Consider the following 22,098-nt stretch of genomic DNA (forward strand, 5'->3'; position numbering starts at 1 on the left):
ACAAAAAACAGATCAGCAATTGCACAGTAACAGAGTTGGAGGAAGGAATGAATACAAAGAAGAATGAACAAACTTCTGAGGGTGATGGAACTGTTTATTATCTTCACTGTGCTGATGGTTTCAGGAATATATACATGTCAAAACTCATCAAATTGAAGCTTTACATATGTGCTATTTATTGTCTGTCAATTGCACCTCAAAAAAAGCTGTAAAAACATAATATACATCTCACAGGATTACTATAAGTATATGATATTGCACCTAATAAGTTTTAGTGAGCCTGTTATTCTGGCACAGAATAAACACTTCATAAATATTACTTCTCATATTAACAACTGAAAAAAAGTACTTGGGTAACTAATTCAATGTTCAAAGCACCTAAGATCTACCTTAGCTTCTTCCTCTTGTGCTTTTTTAACAATTGCTTGTAACTGCACCTCTCGTTTAAATTCAGCATGAAGTAATTTCTCTTCCATCATCCTGCGTCGTTGATCTAATAATTCTTCCTTCCACTTCCGGACGTCTTTCTCCTATACAGAGTTATCATATCATTAATTTCAGCATACATAGTAATTTAACAGAAGGGAAAACTGATAAACAGCTTCGGAATGATAAATTCTAGAACCCAGAAAGACCTAAAGGAGCATGACTAATGATTGAGAACACAGACTAGGAAGCCAGACTGCTTGAGTTCATAATATACTTTGGTCACCTGCTAGCTAAAATCAAATGCTGGCTCAACATGAGTGGGAATAAAACTAGCATTCAACTGAAGTTGAATTTTAGCTACATAATTATGCATTTAACAACCTCAAAAAGTATAATGCAGAAACAGCACTGGATTAAGAGCTAGACCACAGATCTTTAAAGCACTTGCTCAGCAAATTATTGGTAATGTGACACTGGAAACAGCACTTCACCTCTCCTAGATTCAGTTTTTACACCTGTAAAATGGGATTCAGTATGTTTAGTTCTGTGACCCACAAAGAATTCTGGTGATCAGATGAGACCACATATGTAAAACAGTGTTGAAATAACAACCTATTATATAAAAGGAAGGTGGGATTTATCATTAAAATTAATGGAAAAATTAAACCAGGTTGTACCAGTTGTACAACCTCTAACGTCTTGTACAATTTCAAGAATTTATTATTCTGTTTGCAGGAATACTTGGAGATTACATATATATATGTAAGAAATTAAACTATATAATTTTTCCTGCCTGAAAAACACAGTAAGAGGTGAAGTTGTAGTTGTGTTACAGCATTTCTCTAAAGCTGAAATTAAATAATACATTAACTCTTATAGAATCCTAGAACATGCAGTTTTTCATTTTGATTTATTGATTCTGAATGATCAAAATAATAATAATGACAAATTCTTAAGATTCGGGTAAAGAGGGGCACCCAGGTGGCTCAGTCATTTGAGCAACCAACTCTTGATTTTGCCTCAGGTTATGATCCCAGGGTCGTGGGATCAAGCTCTGTGTCAGGTTCTGTGCTGAGCATAGAGTCTGCTTAAGATTCTCTCTCTCTCTCTGTCTCTCTCTGTCTCTCTCTCTCTCTCTCTCAGGGCGCCTGGGTGACTTAGTTGGTTAAGCATCTGACTCTTGATTTCAGCTCAGGTCATGATCTCACAGTTCGTGGGTTCAAGCCCTGCATTGTGCTCTGCGCTGGCAGTGGCAAGCTGCTTGGGATTCTCTGTCTCTGTCTCTGTCTCTGTCTCTCTCTCTCTGTCTCTCTCTCTCTCTGACCTTTCCGCACTCATGTTCACTCTAAGTAAATAAACATTAAAAATATATATATATTCTCTCTCTCTTTTCCTCTGCCCTTCTCCCCCACTCACACTCTCTCAAAATAAAATAAAATAAAATAAAGCATTAGGTAAAGAGAAAAATCACAGATTTCCTTCTTTTCCCAATCAACTTTTCTACTGTACTAAAGAGAATCTTATACCACACCTCATTTTTTAAAAATATTGGGATTATTTGATCCAACTATCTCTCCTAAATTTAAATTACACATTATAAGTAACGTAAATAATATATTTTTTTAGATTTTATTTTTAAATGTTTATTATTTTTGAGAGAGAGAGAGAGAGAAAACGAGGGAGGGGCAGAGAGAGAGGAAGACACAGAATCCGAAGCAGGCTCCAGGCTCTGACCTGTCAGCACAGAGCCCAAGGGTGGGGCTAGAACCCACGAACCGTGAGATCATGATCTAAGCCAAAGTCAGACATTTAACTCACTGAACCACCCAGGCACCCCAAGATTTTATTTTTAAGGAATCTCTACATACAACATTGGGCTTGAACTCACAACCCTGAGATTAAGAGTCACTCATATGCTCCATCGACTGAGCCGGCCAGGCACCCCAATGCAAATAATATTCTAACCTATGCATATTAGTACTCTTTTCTAGTACTAGAAGGTAACAAAGGAGTTCCCATATACTGTGACAGTCACACATCTTTTGTCATGTTGTTTTAGGTACTTGAAGTACACAGACTCCAAGATGGCTCCCAACCACCTAGTACTCAGATCCTTGTCTAATTCCCTCCCACACTGTACCAGGATTGCAACCAACAGAATACAGCAAAAGTGATAGTTTATCACTTCCAGGATTAGGTTATAAGAGGCAAGGGCAGCTTCGAATTTGGCAGCTCATTTGTTCTTTCCTTCTCTCTGTCTCTGTCTTTGTCTTTGTCCCCTTCTCCTTTCCTCCCTTCCTCCTGGATTACTTTCTGTGGGGAAGCCAGGGGCTATGTCATAAGGACACTTGGGCTATGAAAAGGCCCACATGGCAAATAACTGAAGTCTACAGCCAACTGCTAAAGAGGACCTGAGGCCTGCCTACAACCACATGAGTGAGTCCAGAAGTAGATACTGTAGCTCCAAATGACAGCATGACTGCAAATTCATGAAAGATTCTGAATAAAAATCACTAGGCAAGCCACTCCGGGTTCTCTTGCCCACATATAATGTGATAAACATCTGTTTTCAGTGGTTAAGTTTTGAGGTCTTTTGTTATATAGCACATGTAACTAATACAGTATTTGCCTATATTTGCCACTTTGACATAACAGTAAGAATGACCAGACACTGAGCATCAGCCATCATAATACTATGCCATTGTTATACACACTTGCCATATTTAATCATCACATCATGTTAATAATTAAAATTTTCATTTTAAAAATAAAGAAGCTGAAGGGTGCCTGGGTAGTTCAGTTGGTTAAGCGTCCGACTCTTGGTTTTGGCTCAGGTCATGATCTCACAGTTTGTGAGTTCAAGCCCCGCACAGGGCTCTATACTGACAGTGTGGAGCCTACTTGGGATTTCTCTCTCCCTCTCTCTCTGCCCCTCACCAGCTTGAGCGCGCTCTCTCTCTCTCTCTCTCTCTAAAAATAAATAAATAAACATAAAAAATTCTTTTTAATTTGAAAAAGAAAGAAAGAAACTGAAATGTAATATTGTCAAGTAACTTGCCCAGTGCATCATATTTTATTATGTGGTAAAACCAGGATTTGAACCCTGCTTGGCCATCTCCAAATCCCATGTTCTTTCTACTATATCACACTGATCAGAAGTTGCACTTCTCTAAATATTCTAAAAATCTCTTTATAAATTCAATTAGTGCCCCAACTTATTCAAACCTGATCATCTGAAGCTCAAAACTATCCTACCAACTCATCCTACATTGTCCACAAGAGTCCCCAAAGAAACGCCCCAATGAAAACAAGAAAGGACAAATGCAACTTCAATAATCCATGCCAACTCTGCAAACATCAATTTACTAGCTAAATTAGAAATGTCAATTTTTTTTCTTTTTTGCAGGTAACCTTCTGTAATTCAATAGGTAGAAATGTTTTTGTTTCCCAGAAAATTTAATTTTTATAGTTCTGCTAGCTTCTCTTAGACCCAAAAAATAGTCAAGTTAAAAATGAGTCCATCAATTTAAGGCTGTCAAAATTTTCTAAATATTAAAAACTCACCCTTTCTAATAATTTCTGAAGCTTTAATGTTTTCTCTTCACGTAACTTTTCCCTTAGCTGCTGTGCTTTCATTTGTTTTTCTTCATGTTTTTTCTTAGATTCTGCAATTGTTCTATTAACACAAACAAATGGATAGAAGACACAAATGTTTACATGATAAAGCCAAAAATATTTTTAGTCTTCAACATTCTTAAATACAGGAAGTACACACAACTAATTTTGGCTTAACATTTCAGGAAAACCTTGTCACTTTTCAATAGATCTGTAACTATACTGAATAATATGCCTTAAAATGTTGTATAGCAATTTTACTAAAGACTAGTCAGTTTCCCTCTTGTGAAACATTTCAAATTAATTTTCAAAGGCCAGACCTTTTACGAGATGGTGAGGAAAGTTTTTCATGCATGTGAATTCCATGGCCTGGAGGTCTAGCAGGTTCCTCCTCTACAATATCCCCCCAGGATGTATTTTGGCGCCAAGTTTCACGAGCTGCCCAGAAAAAAAGAAAACCACCATTACTGTTTAACCACACAGTTCTATAAAACCAACATTTGAGAACAGGCTTTTAAAAGGCATCAGCATTCCCACTGTAAATTATTTATTTTACACATATAAACTCCACATAATAAGATAATCTATTTTAAACCCTTTTAGCTGCACACAGACAATGCACACAGGCATACACACACAATACCTTCATAATCTGCAAGGACATCATTCCAGTCCATAGACATACCACAGAAAGATACACTCCCACTGCCCATGCTGGCCTAAAATGTAATAAGGAAGAGTGAAAAACAAATATTTGAACACAATTATCACCTTAAAAATGAACTGTAGATGTAATTTTCTTACCTGTTAGTAAGAATTTAACAGTTCAAAACCAGAAAAAAGCTATATACCTCTTATAGTTACAATAATCACCAAGTTAAAATACTATATAGTCTATATATTTTAAGAGGAAGACCAACCTACTTGTCATTAACAGCAGAGACAAATCAAGTAAATTTAAAAGAAACATATTGGCCTGATACTATTACTATATAACTCTTCCGTACTCATAGTATACCTCAGAAGAGCTCAAGATTATTCACTGGGCATTAAAAATTAATAGAAAAATATTTAAAACATTTACAGTTACTTTCATTCTGAAGAAATCCCTCTTATCAACATACATATCCTTAATGCTTAGTGATAGCAAGGTATGTATCATTTGCTTTTTATTAGTGGAACATAAAAAAAGTAAATACCTTGGATTCTATTTCAGCCTCTGCAATTAAAATGTAAGTAATGCTGAGTTCTTACTTTTTCCAAGATTCAATTTCTTGATTTGTAAAATGAAAATAACAACTTCCAACTTGTCAGTTGCATTATATACAAAAAATACTCTGTGGGGTGCCTGGGTGGCTCAGTCAGTTAAGTGTCCGACTTTGGCTCAGGTCATGATCTCACGGTTTATGGGTTTGAGCCCCATGTCAGGCTCTGTGCTGACAGCTCAGAGCCTGGAGCCTGCTTTGGATTCTGTGTCTCCCATTCTCTCTGCCCTTCCACTGCTCATGCTCTGTCTCTCTCTCTCTCAAAAATAAACGAACATTAGAAAAATTTAAAAAAATACTCTAATGGTTAAAGTGCTAAAAAATGATTTCCTATTGTTTTTGTATGAACTCTAAGTCCTTCTGGCCCTAAGAATTTTATTTCTAAATGTAATTTTTGAACAATTATGCAAAAAATTCTGAAAGCTCTCAGAAAGAACCCAAAATGGCAGTGAAGTAGGAAGACCCTAGGCTCATCTTGTCCCAGGAACACAACTAGGTAACTATCAAATCATCCTAAATATCCCCGAAATCACCCTGAAGACAGGACATACTCCACAAGTAAAGAGAGAAGAGGCCATATCAAAGCAAGTAGGAAGTGCAGACATGGGTTAGGGGAGAAACAGATCATGGGTGCTGCAGAGAGGAAGGAGCTGTGGTCACGAGGAAGGGCGAGAGAAAAAGACAAGCCCAGGAACACACAAGGAGGTTTCCCCAAAGCCACTAGCTTGGAAACAGAGAGGGACTGAATTTTCTGAGCTCTTGCAACCAGCAGGGTTTAAACGCTAGAGTTTTAAAGGTCAGCAGGCTTAGCTGGGATAGAGCCCGGAGGGCACAACCCCGCTCCTGGAGAGGAGGCAGGCAAACAACCCCAGGGACAGTCACTGTGGAAACAGTGATCTGAAGAACAGCTGGGGCACAAGTGATGAGATTATTCCCTATTCTAGGAGTGTTTCCCAGAGAGGCAACATTCATGGACACTGCTGTCCAGGAACAAAGGACTGGCCGAAGCCATTTCCCTCCAACACCCCTCAGCATGAACACAAGGCCATCTGAGGGAAGCAGCTCAGCGCCAACACTGGCTGCCTAAGTTGCTTCCACCAAGTCCCACACATCTGTGCTCTAGCGGGACTGCCCTTCTCAGTCAAGCTTGCCTCAGCCCTAGTGTGGTGAGTCCCTCTCCCAGAAAAACAGCACAAACCCCTGCCCACACCACGTCTCCTGACCAGAGAGTTCTACAAGACCTTGGTTCTGGTGGAGTTGGTGTCAGGTCTTAATGCACAAACACACCAGAGCACATCTAGTTAAAACTTACCACATTCAGGCCAGGGACCAAACACTGCCCCCAGCAGGCAAGGAGAGGCTCTACAGACAACTGGCCTAAAGGGCAGAGCAGCCAAAACACAACAGTAAAGCATGTATAGCACACACCAGAGCCAATCCCTGAAGCGCCAGGCCCTGGGCAGTACATAAGGCCATTACTTTCAGGAGAAGGAGACATAACTGGCTTTTCTAACACAGAGAAGAAGGCAGATACCAGATAAAATGCCAAGACAGAGGAATTTATCTCAAATGAAAACAAGATAAGGCAAACAGATATAAGTAACATGCCTGATGGAGAATTTAAAGCAATAATCATAAAGATACTCACTGGGCTTGAGAAAAGAATAGAAGACATCAGTGAGACCCTTACAACAGAGATAAAAGAGTTTTAAAAAAATCAACCAGAGATGAATGAAATAAATGAGATTGGAAACAGGCTTGATGCAATGAACAGCAGGCTGGAAGAAGCAGAGGAATGAACTAGTGACCTAAAAGATAAAATAATCAACAATAATGAAGCTGAACAAAAGAAAGAATAATTATGCAACACAAGAATAGACTTAGGGAACTCAGTGACCCCATCAAATATAAAAACATTCATATCAGAAGAGTCCCAGAAAGCAGAAAATATTATTTCAAGAAATAACAGCAGAAAATTTCCATAATCTGGGAAAGGAAACAGACATCAAGATCCAGGAGCACAGGGAACTCTGATCAAAATCATCAAAAGTGGGCCAACACCAAGACACATTGTAATCAAATTTTAAAATACAGTGAAAGAAAAAATCCTAAAAGCAGCAAGACAAAAGAAGTCCTTAATTTACAAAAGACCACCCATCAGGTTAGCAATAGATCTCTCCACAGAAACCTGGCAAGCCAGAAGTAAGTGGCATGCTCCATTCAATGTGCTAAATGGAAAAAGTCTGCAGCCAAGAATACTCTATCCTGCAAGGCTATCATTCAGAATAAAAGGGGAGATACAGAGCTTTCCAAACAAAAATTAAAGGAGTTCATGACCACTAAACCAGCCCTGCAATAAATATTAAAGGGGACTCTTTGAGTACAAAGGCCAAAAGTGACAAAGGCAAGAAAGGATCAGAGGAAATCTCCATTAAAAACAACAAGTAATAAAATGGCAATAAATACATATCTATCAGTAATTACTTTGAATGTAAATGGACCAAATGCTCCAATCAAAAGACATAGGGTGGGGGCGCCTGGGTGGCGCAGTCGGTTAAGCGTCCGACTTCAGCCAGGTCACGATCTCGCGGTCTGTGAGTTTGAGCCCCGCGTCGGGCTCTGGGCTGATGGCTCGGAGCCTGGAGCCTGTTTCCGATTCTGTGTCTCCCTCTCTCTCTGCCCCTCCCTTGTTCATGCTCTGTCTCTCTCTGTCCCAAAAATAAATAAACGTTAAAAAAAAAAATTTTTTTTTTAATTAAAAAAAAAAAAAAAAAAGACATAGGGTGTCAGAAGGGATTAAAAAAAATAAGACCCCTCTATATGCTGCCTACAAGAGACTCATTTTAGACCTAAAGACACCTGAAGATTGAAAGTGAGGGAGTGGAGAAACATTTATCACTCAAATGGATGTCAAAATAAAGTCCAAGTAGCAATACTTATATGGGACAAACTAGACTCTTTTTTCTTGTATTGTCTTTATCCTGCTTTGGTATCAGAACAGTACTGGCCTCATGGAATGATTTTGAATATGTTTCCTCTCTTCCATTATTTATGAGATTTGGTAAATATTGTCATTGGTTTTTTTTTTTTTTAATGTTTGGTAGAATTCCACCAATGAAACCATGTGGTCTTAGACTTTTCTGTGCTCAGAGTTTTGATTCCCAATTCAACTTTCATTTTTGTTATTGGTCTAAGAAGGTTTCCTACTTCTTAGATTCAAGATTCATGACTCAATCTTGGTAACTTGTACGTTTTTAGGAATTTTGTTTGTTTGGTTTTCTTCTAGTTATTTGATTTATTAATATATAATTATAGTAATCTGTTATCATCTGTTGTATTGTTTTCTCTTCTATTTTTCATTTTGGCTTATGTGTCTTCTCTCCTTTTTCTTAATGTAAAGTATTGCCAATTTTATTTCCTTTTTTTTTTTTTTTGGAAAAAACAGTCATGACTTTCAATGTTATATTGTTGTTTACTCTGGTCTCTACTTCTGATTTTTCTTTGTTATTTCCTTCCTCTACTAAATTTCACCTAAGTCTCTTCTTTTCCTAGTTCCTTGTGATATAATGTTGTTTACTTCAACACTTTTTCTTAATACAAGCATTTATAGCATCTAGCATCTAACATTTGCTTTTTGCTGCATCCCATAGGTTACAGAATATTGTGTTTTATTTTTCTTTTGTTTAAAATTTTTTTTTTATTGGTTTTCTTTATTCTTGAGAGGCAGAGAGAGAGCGTGTGGGGGAAGGGGCAGAGAGAGAGGGAGACACAGAATCCGAAGCAGGCTCCAGGCTCTGAGCTGTCAGCACAGAGCCTGATGTGGGGCCTGAACTCACGAACCATGAGATCATGACCTGAGCCAATGTTGGACACTCAACCAACCGAGCCACCCAAGTGCCCGTTTTAAGACATATCTTAATTTGCCATTGGATTTCTTATTTGGCCCATTGTTTGTGCAGTGGTGTGTTAATATTTACACATTAAATATTTAATATTTACATTGTAGATTTTCCAGCTTTGTTTTATTGTTCATCTTTAGTTTTGTACCATTGTAAATGGAAATTAGTATGATTTCAGTCTTTTTTTTTAATGTTTTTTATTTACTATTTATTTATTTATTTATTTATTTATTTATTTATTTATTTATTTTTGAGAGAGAGGGAGACAGAGTACAAGCAGGGGAGAGGGGCAGAGAGAGAGGGAGACAGAATCCACGAAGCAGGCTCCAGCTCTGAGCTGTCAGCACACAGCCTGATGCGGGGCTCAAACCCATGAACTAAAAGATCATGACCTGAACCAAAGTCAGACACTTAACCAACTGAGCCAACCAGGCACCCCGATTTCAGTCTTCTTAATTTGTAATATTTGTTATGTCTCTGGGATTCTTTTGTGAATACTTAAAAAAAATGTCTATTCTATTTTTCTTGGATGGAATGTTTTAAATATATCTTTTAGAATCATGTATTCTGAAGTATGCTTCAAATAAAAAATGCTCTTGTTGGAAAAAAAAATACCCTTCTTTACCTGAGGGTGCTCGTTTAAAATAAAGCTATCAGAGGGGAGATAGCTGGGGGAATGAGTGAAACAGGTGATGGGGATTAAGGGTACACTTAGGATGAGCACTGAGTAAAGATGTACGGAATTGGTGATCACTATATTACACCTGAAATTAATACAACACTATATGTTAACTATACTGGAATTTAAAAAAAATAAAAAATAAAAAACAAAAATTTTTAATTTAAAAAATAAAACCTCACAGAAAAGTCACTGTCGTTGTCAGTTTCAATATTAATATCGTTGTTTTCTTCTGCTTCAATTTCTCTGGTTAACTGCTCCTCTTCAGCAATAGCACTAGCAATAGCTTCTTCATTGGCCTTTTCTAGACGATCTGCTAGCTCTTCTTTTTTAGCAAGAACTTCTGCCATGGACTATAAAGTTAAAAACAAACAAACAAAAGAATCATCAATTAAGTGGAAAGTAATCATTTCTTTATGTACTAACGACACACTCAACAGTATACATAAAATAGCATTGATATAGAATTATAAAATGTGGGGTTCAGTATAAGTTCAACCACTTGCTACTTGTGTGACTGGGAAGCTTCTTAAAACCAAGAGCCTATTTTGTATTCCATAAAATGGTACAATAATTCATGACTTACCTTCATCATGAGACAGCTGTGTATGAGAAACTGTGAAGTTATACAAATAACAGGTATTATTATTAATGTCAAAGTATGAATTTCATTTGAGTGCCAAAATTCAAAACAGTTGTAGATCAAGTATCTTTAAGACAAAAGAAAAGCACTATAAAAGGAATATAGCCTGCTTGGGATTTTCCCTCTCTCCCTCTCTCTCTGCTCCTCCCCAGCTCACGCTCTCTCAAAATAAATAAACTGTAAAAAAAAAAATTTTGAAATTATAGTAAATCTAAAAACCTAGATCCACTGTAGCTAGGTTTTATATTAGCACATTTTTTACAACAATGGCAAAAGTTGAGCTTAAATAGAAAGGTTCAAACAGTCATTTTCTATTAAATTTTTTTCATGTTTATTTATTTTTGAGAGAGTGAAAGACAGAGTGTGAGCTGCGTAAGGGGCAGAGAGAGGGAGACACAGAATCCAAAGCAGGTTCCAGGCTCTGAGCTGTCAGCACAGAGCCTGAAGCGGGGCTCAAACTCACTAGCTGTGAGATCATGACCTAAGCCAAAGTAGGACGCTTAACCAACTTAGCCACCCAGGTGCCCCTTGAACAGTCATTTTCTACCAAAATTTCTGTTGAATAAGATAACCGAATTATTATTATTATTATTATTATTATTATTATTATTATTTACCTTTAGCTACAGGACTACTGCATTGAGAAAGAAAAGAAAAAGTTCTGTCATCACAGGCAGCAATTCTCTACAACCCCCCACTGAGAACCTATACAATGAGGTACACGTAGAGAGCAATCCAAAGATTTAGCTCCACCAAGACAAATCCAAACACAAAAGGTTTTTAAAATCTGGTTTAATTAAAATTCTTCTAAGAACTCTAAGAATGTACTAATATTCATATCAAAAGCAGAGTATGTAAAGTACATAAATTTGATCCTTAAAATAACCAAGAGTTTTTAATATTCTACCACAAGCTTATTTATACATGTGATCAAAATAAAATGGATGAAAGAATTTTTAAATAACTATTTAGTGCTTATTTAAGTATGGTATCTTTTTCCTCTTCTGAAATTTGATTCTCACAGAATCAATTCACAAAATAAATAATATGATGCCTAGCTATGCAAATAAAAAATATAAATATGACCAATTTCTATCCCATATATTAAACCTAGTACTTACATGACCATAATTATGTTTCACCTTTAAGAACAGTCACACTAAAAGAGCCAACTTAAAATATAATTTTCTCTTTATTCCTTACTTTAAATTTTTAAATGTTTTTCTTATTACTATAGAGCCCTTATTTTTCCCTTATACAAACCCCTATTCAAGTTTCATCTGTGTCTAATGTTATTATCTAAGATACATAATTTGATCTAATACCATCTGTCAATAGCATCTTTCAGCATGATAAGGCACTAAGTTTTTAAGGAAAAGTACAGTATACGGTGGCCATTTAAAAAATAAAATTTGATGGGGCACCTTGGTGACTCAGTCGGCTAAACATATGACTGATTTCACCTCAGGTCATGATCTCATGGTTTGTGAGATCAAGCCTTGAGACAGTGTGGAGCTTGCTTGGGACTCTCTCTCTCTCTCTCTCTCTCTCTCTCTCTCTGCCTCTCCCCCACTTGTACACGTGCATGTTCTCTCTCTCTCAAAATAAATAAAAATAAAGTAAAATAAGATTTGAATGATTTTTCTCAGTAATTTTTTGTGTGTGCCTATTTCTTCTGAAAGTTACTTTTATACTAGAATAACCCATTCTGGATTATCCTCAGGTCATATATCTTACTACTAAAGTGAGAAATAGACATGAGGACAAATAAGTAGTCATCTAAAAGCATAAAACTGTAATTCCAAATCAACACATTTTTAAAGGTTCTGCAATAGGGATGGTAAATAAATTTCATCTTGAAGACCAACTCCAAGCAAATGGCAGAGGCTATCTAAAGAACTCTAAAGTCCAGTAGGCAACATTTCCCATCCATCAGAGTCCTAGATGTTGCATGGAAGACTTTATTGTTACTGGTTTAGTTTCTTAATGCCAGACTAAAAAACATTTGATCAAATCACAAAATGAATGATTTTAGCAACAGCTATTTAGCGATCTTATTTTCGTCCTCTACAAAATGAGAAGCATCTCAAAGCTTGCTATAAGAATAAAATATTAAAAAGAAATAACATGTACAAAATACTTTATAAAGTGTAAAGTAACACAACTTATTACTATTAAAGTTTTATGCCTCTTTAATATATTTAGTCAGAATTCTGATAAGTTGTTCTTACCAAGTTAGCAGCACTCACATTTGAAATATCTGAAGGGTCCATTTCACTCTCTATCCCTGCTTTCTCTGCTGAAAATATGTCATTTGCTTGCAAAGGAGGCATATCAGCTTGCTGAATAATTGAAACACATTCTGTATCAATGTGAACAGCAGGTATTTCAGAAGTTCGCAGAGAATGGTCTTGTAAAGTACTACTGCGAGAGCTCTTGACATCATCCAATGTATTCACTGTGAACTAACAAAACACATTTACAGAATGAATCAGACAAACTACTCCATTGTAGAAAAAATGATTATAATACACCTATCAACTAAAGCAGTAGCTGACTGGTTGACTGACGACTCACTCATCTTTTTTCTATGTTTCAAGTGTAAGGAAAAAAAAATACCATTAAGCAGAACAAATTTTATTTGCACACCTACTACGTACAGGGCAATACCTGAAATGCTTTATGAAAGCTTAGCTTTATTAAGCTATATTGTAATTACATTTTTATTTTTAGTAGGCTGATTCTTGATGAGTACTTTATATACATCACAAAAGAAATTCTAGTCACAAGTATAATAGTTTGTCTTATATTCAAATAACTAAAGGTATTTATGTGGTTTTGTAAAGATTGTCTGTCTAATATCAAATGAAGGCACTTTTCACCAAAATATATACTTTCAGGGCATTTTACTCATAACAAGACAGTTGCTCTCTTAAGATAACATTAACAAACCTCAAAGTATCTTTCATGTAAACCCACATGGTACACAATACCAATTCTCAGATCTAAAAGAGAAAATACACCATAAAAAGTATAGTATATCTGAGCAAGCAATTCCTATTTAGATTTCAATATTCTCCCCTATTACCCTTTATAAATATTTAACACATAACCAACAAAAATAGGAAAATGATCTAAGTCAAATAAAGTACTGTCTTAAGCCAAATACCCATTTTTAAAAACCTCCTAGTTTAGTAAATAGAAACATGTCTTTATTTCCACTTTGTAACAGAGTACAGAAAGAATGGTGCTGTGTTTTCCAATTATACTCAGAGTAATGAGCTACAAGTAGAACTAAAATCTAAAATTGTGAATTTCAAACCCACTCACATCACTATTTAAATAAACATTAGATAAATATTGCAGTGGCCATGAAGCTCCCAATTTGATTAATTATTTATATAAATATGAAACTTGGTCAAGTCTTATAAACTACTTTAAAAATTCTACTATTGGTCAAAACTTAGTGTCCCAAAGCACTGATTTTAGTGTAGGTATTATTTAAATTGTATCTCATTGTTTATATCACTATCAACATTATCTATACATCATTCACCATAGTTTATAATCTTCTTGGCAATATTTATATTGGCATTACTGATGTTTACAATATAGTCAACTCTGTTTATTAAAAAATCAGTATCATTTATACAGTAAAATCAAAGCTAAACTATAATGTTGAAAAAATATACAATATGCTATTTCCATTTTTAGAATGACAGTGGAAAAAACAAATATTATCATTAGCTTGGACACCAAGAGCAGTGAACTTTTTATATGGAAATATTTTAGCAATAGTTAAATTACTCAAAAGTTGTATGTATGGATTATTCCTAAAATCCCAAATCATGTAAGTTTATTCATTACCCAAAACCAATGTAATTTTTATATTGTTAAGTTTTATAGCTAAAATATATGTTAGCAAAAATGCTACCGGTCTGTTAAGTGATACAAAAAGATTTTTTACCTACATTAAAAAGTTTCTGAAAAGTATAACCAACAAAAATACTGATTATTTCCTGTGTCTAGGATTCTGCTCCATAATGCAGTAAATTAAAGGCAACATAAGACACCGCTCACAAGAAGCTTCCAATCTCACATGGGCATAAAACATACATACATTAAGGAGTTACAGAACATCAGGAACAATGTATAGTTAAGAGCCATTATCATCATTAAGAAGAAAAACATGGAAATTGAGTACAGTTTCCAATAAAAACAAATATCCTACATGTAAAAAGAGAAAACTTGAAAGCAGAAATACTATTCTAAACTGAAAAATAATGTAACTATTTTACAAATTTTTACTTAGCCCCTGTATCATATAAAGAATCTCTTATGTTTCATTTTGCATAAAATTATGCCTATTGAACATATATTTTCATGTAAACAAATATCTAAAAAATGCATTCCTTCATCAAATAAGTAAAATAAATTTCAAATGGACTAACAGCAGAAATACTGAGAATATCATCTTTAAAAATTTTTTTTTCAACATTTATTTATTTTTGGGACAGAGAGAGACAGAGCATGAACGGGGGAGGGGCAGAGAGAGAGGGAGACACAGAATCAGAAACAGGCTCCAGGCTCCGAGCCATCAGCCCAGAGCCTGACGCGGGGCTCGAACTCACGGGCCGCGAGATCGTGACCTGGCTGAAGTCGGACGCTTAACCGACTGCGCCACCCAGGCGCCCCGAGAATATCATCTTTAAAGAATTACATTAAATACTGGCAAATGACTATACACTTGAATTGCAGGATGTAAAAGGAGAGCAAGTTCAAAATGATCCTTACTTTCATCAACATTTTTAATAACACTCCAAATGAAACAGTAGACCACCATTTAAACCAAGTAATTCAAATTAACAACAAGGTTGGGAAAATTAATATATGCCTCTAGATGTGACACTAAGGCCAATCACTTTATTTCTGTCAAAAATGCATAAGCTAACTTGGATAATAAACTAACTGAAGGATATTCTACAAAAAAAATAATGCAATGTATTCTTCAAAAACATTAATGTCATGAAAAACAACGATAAACTGAAAAACTGTCCCTGATGAAAGATGTTAAAAAAACAAAGCTGAATTTATAATGTGTGATTCTAGATTGGATCTCTGCTCAGAGAAAAAATTCTATGATGAAAGGGCACCTGGATGGCTCAGTTGGGTAAGCATCCAACTTCGGCTCAGGTCATGATCTCACGGTTCATGAGTTGAAGCCCCGCATCAGGCGCCTCACTACCAGTGTGGAGTCTGCTTGGGGTTCTCTCTCTCTCCCTCTCTCTCTGCCCTTTCCCCCCTCAAAATAAATAAATAAATTTTAAAAATTCTATGAAGAAATTACTGGTACATGGATATGAATTATAAATTAGAGGAAAATACTATATAGATATCAAATTCCCTGAATTTTACAATTAAAATGGTTAAGGGTTTCTTTATTCTTTGTAGATACATGCTATAATGCAGGTAAATGGTTATGGTGTTTGCATATTGTTTAATATACATGTGTGTGACATGTAAGTATGAATAAAGAAGAAAAAAGAAAAAGTGAGGCAAATGTTAATCTGTGAATCTAGGTAAAGAGTATAGGAGAGTTCATTGTTCATTCTTGCAACTTTTCTGGAGAACTGAATTTTTTTACAATAAAAAGTTAAAAATAAAATAGGAAAATAAGACATTCCGGCATAGACATATCCCTTATAAAAATGTAGTAAAAGGATTTTCAGAATGTACTACCTGGGTTCTTTCAGCAAGAGGATGGTCACAAGAGTGTAATGAGTCTTTGGACCGAGATTCTATAGTATTAGAAGGTCCATCTCCATCAAATTCACCTTTCTCAACGCTTTCATCAGGTAAAAGTTGTATATTTTCTTTATCACTGTCATCCTTTGACCTTAATGTTTCTGTTGCTACTGAAACTTTTGTCATCACTGCTGTTGATCGTGAGCGAACAGGCCTTCCCCTCTGAACAGTCTCCCATCCTTCAGCATCTTTCCGTTCTATGCAATTGAGGGAAGGAAATAAATCAAGATTTCTTTAGATGATAAAAATTTTCAAAACCTATAAAATAAAAACTTTTTCCAATCAAATTCGTATTAAGTGTAACTAATATATAAACATGACACTAACTATACAAGATGCAGTGTGTGTATGTGCATATGTAATGTCTAATAAAAGTACACTGTGGGGTTGGTATGATTTTCCATGTTTTACAAATGACAAAACTGAGATTCAGATTAAGACTGACATAGGCCACAGAGTCAGAAAGTAATAATAAACATTTATATAGTGTGTACTGTATGCTAGCACTGTTCCAGGTGTTTACATATTGTAACTCTTAATCTCCACAACAACCCTGTAATACCAATACTATCATCCCAATTTTATCATTGATAAAATTTATCATTTTTCATTTCACTTACCCCATTTATCATTGAAAATAATGAGACAAAGAGAGGTTAAGTAATTTCCCCAAGGTCACACACCCAGTAAAGGTAAAGCCAAGATGCAAGTTTAGGCAAATTGGTTCTGGTGTTCATGTCCCAGTGGTTACATAAAAACTGCCCTCCACCCCCACCTTTCAGAATCCAAACATAGGCCTACCTCAAAAGTCCAAGTTCTTTCCTCTATCCTAGTACTAATAGCATACATTTGACTGTATGTCAGCACAGAGCCTGCTGTGGATCCTCTGTCCCTCTCTCTCTGCCCCTCCCTCACTTGTGCTCTGTGTCTCAAATATTAAAAAAAAATAAAAATACAATTGAACTCTAGGTTATCTACAAGAAATTCACTTAAATACTTGTATTCACCTAAATACAAGGTCATATGTAAGTTCAAAGCGAGAAAGATACACCATGCAAATACTGAGGAAAGCAGGAGTAGATATATTATTATCAGATAAAGTAGACTTCAGAGCAAAGAAATTACTAAAGAAACAAAAACATATTATATAATGATAAAAGCATTGCACAGTGAAGATATATACCCCTAAATATGTATACCCCGAACAATATAAACTCAAGATACACAGCAAAAAAACTGATAAGGATGAAATGAGAAAGAGAAAGATACACAATTACAAATGTGGACTTCTAACTCCCCCCCAAGGACTGATAGAACTAGATAGAAAATCAGCAAGTATATAGAAAAATTGAGCGTACAATCAATCAACTTGATATAATAGCATATACAAAACAGTCCATTCAACAGTAAAATGCTTTTTTTTTTCAAATATATACAGAACACTCAGTATCACAGACCATATTCATTCTATAAAATAAAGTTTAATGAACCAATTCTATAAGAAACACAAACGATAAAACTCAACCAAAATGAAAACAGACTATCTGAATAGTCTCATGATTATTAAAGAATTCAATTTGTACTTTTTAAAAGTTTCCCCACTCAAAAAACCTCCAGGCCCAGATGGTTTCTCTGGCAAATTCTATGCAACACTTTTAAAAGGATAAAAATTTTACACAACTATTCCAGAAAATAGGAGAGGAGAGAACACCTCCCAAGTACCAAAGCCAGTTTTACCTTGGTACAAAAACACACAAAGACAGTACATAAAAATAAAACTAAATAACAATATTTCTCATGAATTTAGATATAAAAATCTTCAACAAAATATCAACATATCAAATCCAGCAATGTATAAAAAGAATTACAAACCATGACCAAGTAGAATTAATTACAAGTATGCAAACCTGGTTCAACATTCAAAAAAAAATCAACGTAATTCACTACTGTCCACTGACTATACAAGTAATATCATATGATCCTATCAACGGATGCAGAAAAAGTATTTCACAAAATCCAATATCCATTCTTGAGAAAAATTTATTAAGCTATAATATAGGGGAACTTACTCAACTCAATAAAAAGCATCGACAAAAAACCTATAGCTAACATATACTCAATGGTGCAAGAATGAATGAATAATTTTCCCCATGATCTAGAACAAGAAAAGGATGTTTCCTCTCACCATCCTTCTTCAACATAGTACCGGAAGTCCTAGACAGTGCAAAAAGGCATGGGATGTGGGGATGGGGGGAAGGAAAAGAAGAAATAAAACTGTCCCCATTTTCAGATGACATGATTGTCTACATAGACTATCCCAAGGAATTACATAAAAATTCCAGAATTATTACATAAATTCAGTAATGTTGTAGGATACAAGTCAATGCACAAATGCACTGCATTTATACAGACTAACAGTGAACATGTGAAAACAAATTTGAAACAATTTATAATTACACTAAAAAAAATAAAATATTTAGTAATAAGTCTAAGAAAAAAGGTACAGAATATGTATCCTAAAAACTACAAAGGCTGATTAAAAAAAGAGAAGACCTAATAAATTGAAAGACATACCATGTTCATTAAAAAATGATTAGAAAATCCAGCATCGTAAAAGTGTCAATTCTCTCTAAAATGATCAACAGCATAATGTAATTTCTATCAAAATACCAGTAACATTTTTTTGAACATTAGAAAAGCTTACTCTAAAATTTATATAGAAAGACATAAAACCTAAAAGAGCTAAAAACAATTTTCTTTAAAAAAGAATAAATTAAAAGTAATCACTCTATTCAATGTTTTAAGGCTTACCACAGAGTGAGATTAATCAAAAAAGTACTGTATGGGTGGAACAACAGACACACAGATCAATGAAATAGACTACTTTAAAACCCAGAAATACACCCACACAAATATGCCCAACTGATTTTTGATAAAATTTCAAGAGAAATTCCAACAAATGGTGATAGTAACCAGACATCCAAGGCAAAAAAGTAAACCTCCATCTAAAACTCACACTTCACCCAAAAATTCAGTCAAAAAGTATCACTAATTTAAGATGTAAAACTATAAAACCTAGGAAGAAAAAAAAAAAACAAGAAATCTTTTGAACATATGGCTAGACAATGAGTTCTTACACTTGACACCAAAAGCATGATCCATAGGAAACCCTCACAAACCTCATCAAAATTGAAAAATGTTCCCCTGCAAAAGACTCTATGAAGACAATGAAAAGATAAACAACAGACTTGTAGGAAATACCCAATGATGTCTAGAATATATAAAGAACTCTGAAAATTCAACAGTAGTATTACAGACAATCCAACTAGAAAATGGGCAAAAGATATGAAGAAACACTACAATGAAGGGTATATACAATTGGCAAAGAAGTAAACAAAAGACATTCAACATCATTAGCCACTAGTGAAATGCAAATTAAAAACCACAATGAGATATCACTCTATACCTATCAGAATGGTTATATACAATATAATCACAGTATTACATACTAATAATGGATGGGGAGATGCAGGGTTAGAAGGGTGTTAAGTAAAGGATATGAGGTTTCTTTTTTATCTTTCCAGTTGTACTGAGATATAACTGACATATAACATCGTATTAGTTCAAGGTGTACAACATATTGTTTGATATATGCATATATCAGGAAAGGATTACCAAAGTAAGTTTAGTCAATATACAACACTTCACACAGTTAACAAATGTTTTTTCTTGAGATAAGAACTTCTAAGATTTACTCTCTTAGCAACGTTCAAATATATATACACCACATATTCTTTATCCACTCATTGACCAATAGACACTTAAGTTGTTTCTATGTTTTGGCTGTTGTAAATAATGTTGCTACGAACAAGGAGCAGGTATGTTAGTATTTTCATTTCTTTTGGATACACACCCAGAGGTGGGATTGCAGGATCATATGGCAATTCTATTTTAATTTTCTGAAGAATCTCCATACTGTTTTCCATAGTGGCTATACCAATTAACATCCCCATCAACACTGTACAAAGGTTCCCTTTCCTCCACATTCTCTCCAACATTTGTTATCTGTCTATTTGATGACAACCATTCTGACAGATGTAAGGTCATATCTCATTGTGGTTTTGATTTGCCTTTCCCTAATGATTAATGATGTTGAGCACTTTTTCAGGTACCTGAGGCTAGTTGGATACTTTTTTGGAGAAGTGTCTATTCAGAACCTCTGCCAATTTTTTAATTACATTGTTTGTTTTTTGCTAAAGAGTTGTATGAGTTCTTTATATATTTTGGATATTAGCCCCAATCCGATACATGATTTACAAGTATTTTCTCCCATTCTATAGGTTACCTCCTCATTTTGTTGATGGTTTCCTTTGCTGTACAGAACTCTGTAGTTTGATGTAGTCCCACTCGTTTTTTGCTTTTGTTGCTTTTCTTTGATGTCAAATCCAAAAAATCATTGCCAAGACATATATTTTTGAGGTGATGAAAATGTTCTATCATTGACTGTGATTATGGTACTATATATGTGTTAATATACTAACAATAGATGAATTATAAATAGATGAACTGAATGGTATGAATTTTATCTTAACAAATTTGGTATAAGAATTAAAAGCAAAAAATTTAATAGGAAAAAGTAAGCTGATTTCTCAGACTTATTTCTGTAAAACTAAAAACTTACATCACTTTGAAAACTACATTTTTTATGAGTATCAAGACCATACCACCAAATGATTCACTAAAGGAAAGGAATATTATTTCAAGGGAAAAAAATACTTACAAAATACTGGTTCTTATAACTGGGAATAACTCATTATCCTATTTTTTTAAATACAATGGCTGTTGGGATACCTGGATGACTCAAGTCAGTTGAGTGTCTGACTCTTGGTTTTGACTCAGGTCATGATCTCATGGTTCACGGGTCCAAGCCCCACGTCAAGCTCCACACTGACAGTGCAGAGCCTCCTTGGGATTCTCTCTTTGCCTCTCTTGGCCCCTCCCTGTGCTCACCTCTCTCTCAAAATAAATAAACATTAAAAAAATTTTAATAAAATGCAGTGACTATATTAGTACTGTATATTTTAAAATAAAAAGAAAAAAAGACCTATAACTTTTTCTTTCAAAGGTCTACACTTTGAAATCTCTAAGGGAAAACTACATTTAAATTTGTCTTGTGCTTTTTTAACTTTTTACCATGAAGATTTTAAAATACACAATATAGATAAAATAGTATTATGAACCCCATGTTACAATTATCCAGCTTCAATAATTATCAGTATTCTGCCACTTTTTTTTTTTTAATTTTTTTTTCAATGTTTATTTATTTATTTTGGGACAGAGAGAGACAGAGCATGAACGGGGGAGGGGCAGAGAGAGAGGGAGACACAGAATCGGAAACAGGCTCCAGGCTCTGAGCCATCAGCCCAGAGCCTGACGCGGGGCTCGAACTCACGGACTCCGAGATCGTGACCTGGCTGAAGTCGGACGCTTAACCGAGTGCGCCACCCAGGCGCCCCAGTATTCTGCCACTTTTATTTCATCTAGTTTCCCTTCCCTATTGTTTCTTCTGAAAGATTTTAAAACAAATCCTATACATCATTATCATTTCTCCTGCAAATATTCAGTATGTGTCTTTAAAAGGACTTTTAAGAAATATAACAATATCATTATGGTAAACAACAAAATATTATTAATTAAAATTAAATTAAATTAAAATTAAATCATATCCTACCCAATCTGAGATCAATTTTCTTCCATATTTAA

At 34.9% G+C, this 22,098-nt stretch overlaps 1 protein-coding gene across 3 annotated transcripts in view; it reads right to left on the bottom strand.

The window, feature by feature from the left end:
- The window catches only part of SCAPER (S-phase cyclin A associated protein in the ER), a 535,605-nt gene that overhangs the window by 392,190 nt on the left and 121,317 nt on the right, over positions 1-22,098 (bottom strand). For 2 of the 3 annotated variants that reach the window (XM_043554936.1, XM_043554937.1), the window contains exons 9-15: positions 16,270-16,532; positions 12,762-12,995; positions 10,070-10,240; positions 4,688-4,763; positions 4,365-4,482; positions 3,994-4,105; positions 390-530 (exon numbers count right to left, since the gene is read on the bottom strand). In XM_043554936.1, coding sequence (XP_043410871.1) covers positions 390-530; positions 3,994-4,105; positions 4,365-4,482; positions 4,688-4,763; positions 10,070-10,240; positions 12,762-12,995; positions 16,270-16,532 — 1,115 coding nt within the window. The remainder of the gene's footprint in view (positions 1-389; positions 531-3,993; positions 4,106-4,364; positions 4,483-4,687; positions 4,764-10,069; positions 10,241-12,761; positions 12,996-16,269; positions 16,533-22,098) is intronic. The other variant, XM_043554938.1, reaches the window with a different exon arrangement.

Source organism: Prionailurus bengalensis, chromosome B3 (assembly GCF_016509475.1).
Source record: "Prionailurus bengalensis isolate Pbe53 chromosome B3, Fcat_Pben_1.1_paternal_pri, whole genome shotgun sequence".
Taxonomy (NCBI): Eukaryota; Metazoa; Chordata; class Mammalia; order Carnivora; family Felidae; genus Prionailurus; species Prionailurus bengalensis.